The 6,611-nt window shown below is 34.9% G+C and overlaps 1 protein-coding gene across 1 annotated transcript in view; it reads right to left on the bottom strand.

The window, feature by feature from the left end:
* Positions 1–1,594: 1,594 nt before the first annotated feature.
* The window catches only part of VEZT (vezatin, adherens junctions transmembrane protein), a 133,532-nt gene continuing 128,515 nt past the window's right edge, over positions 1,595–6,611 (bottom strand). The window contains exons 11-12 of the mRNA XM_006888488.1: positions 5,974–6,181; positions 1,595–2,599 (exon numbers count right to left, since the gene is read on the bottom strand). Coding sequence (XP_006888550.1) covers positions 2,082–2,599; positions 5,974–6,181 — 726 coding nt within the window. The 3' untranslated portion in view covers positions 1,595–2,081. The remainder of the gene's footprint in view (positions 2,600–5,973; positions 6,182–6,611) is intronic.

The following is a 6,611-nucleotide window of genomic DNA, read 5'->3' as shown; positions in this document are numbered from 1 at the left end:
CAAAAAAAAACCCAAAAAAAGCACCACAAAAAAACCCAAACAAACAAACAAACAAACCTAAACAAGAATGCCTACTTCTAACCAGTGGACTATTTGCTTTTGTCTCCGATGACAGTAGTCATATCAAGAAGAAAAGTCCTAGACAGAGGTATTTGGATTTTCCAGTGCATAAGTATCATTTAGTTCCATTCAAGAAGCATCCACGAATAATCACTCAAACATTACCTCCTCTCTACAATTAAAAACAAGCTCCTCAGATTATTGTAATGTAGGTGGCTCATTGCAACAAACAAGAAACAATTGATTTAAGAGTATTTTAAGAGAAAACTAGAATAAGTCAAGGAATATGATGTTCAGAGGAACGAGACATTGTTGTAGAATCCCTTAAAAAGATGAAAGAACAGAAAGATACTCATTTAAAGTCCCAAGATCATTATGTAAAAATTTCAACTAATAGAGTTTTCAAGGAACTATGTAAGCAATAGTTACTAAAACAGTGCAGACGGTTAGATTTGAAATTTCTAATTAACTGAAAATGAGTTAATTCTAATTTGCCTTGTTTAACACCATAGTTAAAGATGGCAAAGTTCCCCGTAATTGTACTATCTCAATTTAAGGGAGAAAATGAGCCAATATACTAAATAAATAAGGAAGTGAATCCTAAGTATTGGTGTTTAATACCTGTTCATTCCAATAGAACAATTTTTTATTTCTTGAAATTTAGTTAAATGGCAAGCTAAGCTTAGCTATTGGTCCTAAGATGTTATTTATGGTTGCCCTAGAATTTTGGTAACTTGCAAAGTTCCTTATAGTGCAAAGGCTTTGTACTATTCCCATAAAGCAAAATCAAGTGTTTCTTTAGGGGGGGGGAAATCATTAGAATATTGAAAGCAACAAAAAAATCCTCCAGTACTGCTAGAAAGAAGAAATGTTATGTTGACTTGCTAAAATGATAGGGATTCAAATATGTTTTTAAGAAGTCTAAAGATAATCTAGAGACTCTGTGTAATTTCCTTTTTAAAATAGGAGCATAAATTATGTTAATCCTAACATTTCCCCCTAAATAATAGGTATAAACTTTGTGCATAGAAGCTACCTTTTCCAAAACCAGTGTACTCCTGAAAACACCACTCTTTGAAAATGCAATTTTAAGACAAAATAAATAGGACTGGACACTGGAAAGTAGTGTCTCTTAAGAACTAGTCGGTAGATGAAGCGCTAGGTAGAGAGGAGACTCCTGAAATCACTGAGGTGGAGACGATAAAGCTTACGAGCATTGTGAGTGTCCTGTGTTAATGACACTCAGCTGTCTTGGATAAATAAATAAAATTAACTTTCCATTAAGTTGAGGATGGAGTTTTCAACCTTGGGGATCCCGCTTTGACATCATCTCTTTAAATGGCAACAAGAACAAAAGTGATAAAACTCCCAAAGGAAAATGGTTATTTTTCAATTGGTACAAAGGTTTTCTTTTAAAAATTGTTAGAACATCTTAAAATTAACCACCAAATATACACATATACAAGGAAAATATAAGCAGCATATCATGTACTTTTCAAACAGCTATTTAGTTTCAAATCCCAGAACACATGAATTGTATGAATTAATTTTTTTTTATTCAGAACCTGTATCTTTGTTTTATGACTGGTATAAACAAGGAAAATACAAACAACTTATTATTAACATAGAGCTGCAGTTATCAACTGCAAGAATACAGTAAAAATGAATCATACTAAGTGTTAATGTTCTTATTCCAATCACCTTATGCTAGATTTAGACAAGAAATGATAAATTCATTTCTTATTAAAAGTACTTAGAGAATTCCAAAATCAATCAAGCCCCAGATAAAACAGATGTTTCCCCAAGACAGCCCTTACCTTTATTTTCCTAAAAGATCTGCCATTTACAGGTAACTACTATTTCCAGAGAAACTGTTCAAACAGGATTCTTCCTGTAAATTCGTATTTTGGGTATACATGTAAACTTACACTCATTTTCCCTTTCCAGTTAAATATCTAGTGTTGAAACTAAAACACTTTCATAATAGAACAATGTAAAATCCTTCATGGGAGCCATGGCTTTTATAGTTCTTCTGCCTCACCATTATTTTCTTGTGTTATTTGCTCTTCATCTTCCTCTTCGTCACCAAAAGTCTGTTCCTGCATGGTGGTAAAGGAGAAGGATCTAGCAGCCACTTCTGCAGCGAGGCCGGAAGTGAAGGTAAAATCTGGTGACAGTTGTAGGCGTGCCAGCCTCTGCTTAATGGAGGGCTGTACTGAGTCTCTCGGAGTTGGCTGGACAGTCGACGGCTCACTTGTATCTGCCTGCTGTGATTCATCTTCTCTCTCACACTGGTAGCAAACTCTTTCTTGAACTCCTTCAAGGAAGACTTCATTTGCAGAACTGTCTTTATTTGTATCCTCTAGAAGATTTTCATATGAATACTCAGTCCTACTTATTTCACTGTCCGTTGTAGAGTGTTTATTATTTTTGTCTTCAGGGTCATTTTTATCAACTTCCCCCACATCTGAATTCATAGATGACTCTGAATTAGTTATGGGTTCCACTGGGTCTACAGGAGATAAGGATTTCAACACAGCTTCAAAGGGGGAGGGAGGGAAAAAAGGAAAGAAAAAAAAATAAGGATACAGCAATGGTTTAAATTTTAAATTTAAACTTTAAGTAGTATTCTTCATAAAAAGTACAATAAATAAACAAACAAAATCTAAACAAAACTTTCTCACTGAAACAATATAAATTTAGAAAACCAGGGAACTTTATGAAATAATATACCTAAGAAATGAAATGAGATAGAAATTTGATGTGAGATTTTTAAAACCCTTCACATATTATCTTACTAAAAATATGAAAACAGTAGTTTTCATAGTATGGCCCCAAATCAATAGTAACACCAAGAAATTTATTAGAAATGCAACTTTTTAGGACCATCCCCAAGGCCTCCTGAGTTGGAAATTCTGAGATTTGGTCAGCTGTGCTTTATAAGGTCTCCAAATGATTTTGATAAGATACTAACGTTTGCAAACCATCACATTAGAGAAGCATTGCCATGGCTTTCATTGAATATGGCGGGTGAAAGAAATAATCCAGATAGTACTCATATCTTCAATACATATATTTATAAGTTAAAATAATATGGAAAAAATGTAACTGTAATTCACTGTATGTGCCAACCAAGAAACTCATCATAAAGCCATAAATTCTACACATTTTATAATGCCACAGAAAAATACAAAATAAATAAAATCTGCATTCCAGGTCAACTACTATACAAAGCATAATACATAAATACATATCCATACGGCAGAAGTTGTCCTTGCAAGGAAAATGAAGTTTTATTTAGCCCCTCTTGATGTTAGTAGGCAGTGGGTTGCTTGCTAGGCAGTTCTCTCCTCCAAGTACGAGGGGTTAGTACAATACAATACATTATGAAGCATGATGGAAGAAGAAGAAGAAGAAAGTGCTTCTTGAAGATCTGGCGTTTATTTAAAAAATTTTTGTAAAATGTGTCCAGTTCCAAGAAACAGATCCCTAAGCTGCAGTAACTCCACTAGAGAAGCAGCAACAAAGAAAAAAAATGGCCACAGCAGGTTCCAGTGCAGAGTTTCCCTCTCTAATTCCATTCGGACTTTACCCCTGTAGGCAGAGATGAAAACAACTCTGGAAGACGTACTGACATTTTTCATGGGAAAAACATTTTATGGCATCAGCAGCTTGGTAGTTATTGTCACAACTAAACGTACAACATTATTGTCTTTTTGAATAAAAACTGCATCAAAAGCATATACCTGAAAAGACCTTTTTCCCCTTCCATTATGCCCACAATGCCTACAGGATAATTTTAAAGCTTTATGAACAAACTGTCAAATAAAAAAGGATACAAGTTTATGATATACAATGCTATTTTCTTTTTATTGTATTATTCTAAGTCTGTTAGTCCTTAAATAATGCAACATCTATTAAAAATTAATTGCTATTCAGGACTATTGTATTTAAACGATACCAATAAAAATTACGGGGAACATAATTTGTGTAACAAGAGGAACAACTGACGAGGGTGGTTAAGAAAGTGCTAGAATGTAAACCTCCATAAGGTAAGGAGTTTGTTTCTGTCAATATCCTAGGGACTATAGCAGTAAACAGTGACTGAAGTGTAATAAATGCTCAATAACCACTTGTTGAATGAAAAACAATTGCTGAATGAATGTTGTGGGAGATAATAAAACTCTTAGTAAGGAGACTACCATACTGTTAGACACAGTACTAATCCCTGAGAAAACAACATGCTCAAAACATAGAACTCATGAGGGCTGAAGAAGGCAATACAGGGATGAGGAGGCTCCAGGAGCCTTTCCTGCTATTTCTGGGAAGTCCCAGTCATTTCTCTTCTCTGCAATATGCTTTGCTACTTAAGATCTAATATTCATTTCACCATAGTGACAACCTTGGTGTGCAGGTCTGTAGTAGCAAAATAGGTGCCAGTGCTGTGGAGTCAGAAGTTTCAAGAAGAAGAAGAGACTGAGAGAGAGCACAGCTTGGGGAGAAGGCAGAATTTTCAATAAGGGAAGTAAAAACAAGCTGCCATCGAGTTGATTCCTACTGTAGTGCGTTTCCACGGCTATAAATCTTTACTGAAGCAGAATGCCTCTTCTGCTCCCACAGATCATTCGGTTAGTAATCTAATGCTTAGTCCATTGGGCCACCAGGGTTCCTTCAGAATGGATTTTCTTTTCCATGACTAAAATTAGCAAATGTGGGAAAACACACTCTAATTAAATAGTATCTATATTAGGAACATTGGAGAATATAATTTGATATGATGGAAAGGCTTGTAACCAGGAAGTTTTACATTTGAGAGAAAGAATGATTGATTGTAGGCTTTTAAGATGGAGCTATTATCAGTGTAGTATTTGTGAAAGATCAGAAAGAGGGCAAGATAGGTTAGAAGAAAAAAAGGTCCTAAAACCAGAAACCAGCCAGAAAGCGATTATAAATTCTGAGTATGATCTAATAAGAACCTAGGCTAGAAGGGGGAAATGGAAGAAAGAGTGGGACAAAAATCAAGAAATGAAGATCTAGACAAGAAAAAAAAATTATCTTCCTAAAAGGCCGGTGGGTTTCCTAAAAGAAAAGGAGAGCTCTAATGAGCTTTCCAGAAGTATAGGTAATCCAAAGAGTAAAAGAAGAGAGGTGTGTGTAAAAAGACTGTGATACTGAGGATCCCTGCAGATATTCTAAAATAGAGATGTTCACTACATCATGTTAGAAACCAACAAGCATTCATTTCTTAAGGAGGCTGATATAATCAAGTATTGAGCTTTTGTATACCTTAACCTTCTACCTCCTCCTCCCAATCTCTAATGAAGTTAGATGCAAAAGAAAGGGTGAGAAACATGAATAAACATAAATGGGTTTAAGGTGAATGTATGGCATCAGTAGTAATTACAGTCTTACTCAATTCAGAGTACAGAGCATGTACACAGAAGCTCCTTCACTCTTCATCCACTCGGTTGCTCTAATTCCGTAATGATGTGGCTATACATGGCCAGATTTTTATTGATTTTTTTTTAATAGTAAACATGCATTACAAATTTGTTGTTTCACTAAGGCTTTTTAATAATATAGTAACATAAAGAGGAAAAGGTTCAGAATCTAAAATTCTGAAAATAACAATTGCATTTAAAATACAAATTGCTCAACTTACTACGCATTTCAAAACAGAGTAAAAACTGAAATAGGTGATAAAAATATTTCATATTTCCAATATGACAATACACCTACTTTGTTAATATTCAAATTGATTTTGCATCTAAAAACAAAGACAGTGTATTTACTAACGAAGACCAAAAATGAAAGCCTTAAGAATTTTATACCTAAAAATAAGAACTATGGTTCTTATAGAAAAAGAGAATTCCCCAAATTGAAACTACCTTTTACTCTGAAGTCAATGCTTACCATGATCACTAAATAAAAGCTGCTTCCATTTCTGTCTTTCTGTTTCTGATGCTTTGAATCCCAGCACAGATTTTAATTCCTGGAGCACCCTCTTAGATTCTTCATGCTCACGCTTCTGTCTCTCTCTGTCTTCTTGAGACAAGCAATAAAAATCATCCTTTTGGAAATCATTGTCCATATCTATATCATCTACATAAGCTTCTAATTCCTAAGAGTAAATAAAAAAAGAAATTTACTTCAAGCAGACAAGTTTGTAGCAGCATTCTTTTATCAGCACCAAACTCATTCTGAGATAGAAAGAGAGGACTTGCTCTTGGCATAAGTATTTAAAGCACAGCTGGACAAAAAGTTATGTATAAACCTAAAGATAAATGAAATTCTCTAAAAAACAAACAAAACCCCCCACTAGATGCTGAAGTGTTGGACACTAATGGAAAATTCTGTGGTTTAAAAACACCAGGCACTCTGTGAGACAAAGGGAAGCCAGCCTAGCTGGCCAAGATTTACAGCTTCAGAAACCAGAAAAAGAAAGGGTCATTACGTGTCAGAATCCACTTAAAGGCCATGGGTGATTGTGTGTGTGTGTGTGTGTGTGTGTGTACACCCCTCCGCCCCAGTGTCACACACACACACACACA

Source organism: Elephantulus edwardii, unplaced genomic scaffold, assembly GCF_000299155.1.
Source record: "Elephantulus edwardii isolate Elephantulus edwardi_28Jun2011 unplaced genomic scaffold, EleEdw1.0 scaffold00068, whole genome shotgun sequence".
Classification (NCBI taxonomy): domain Eukaryota; kingdom Metazoa; phylum Chordata; class Mammalia; order Macroscelidea; family Macroscelididae; genus Elephantulus; species Elephantulus edwardii.
This window is presented reverse-complemented; position numbering and strand designations above follow the sequence as displayed.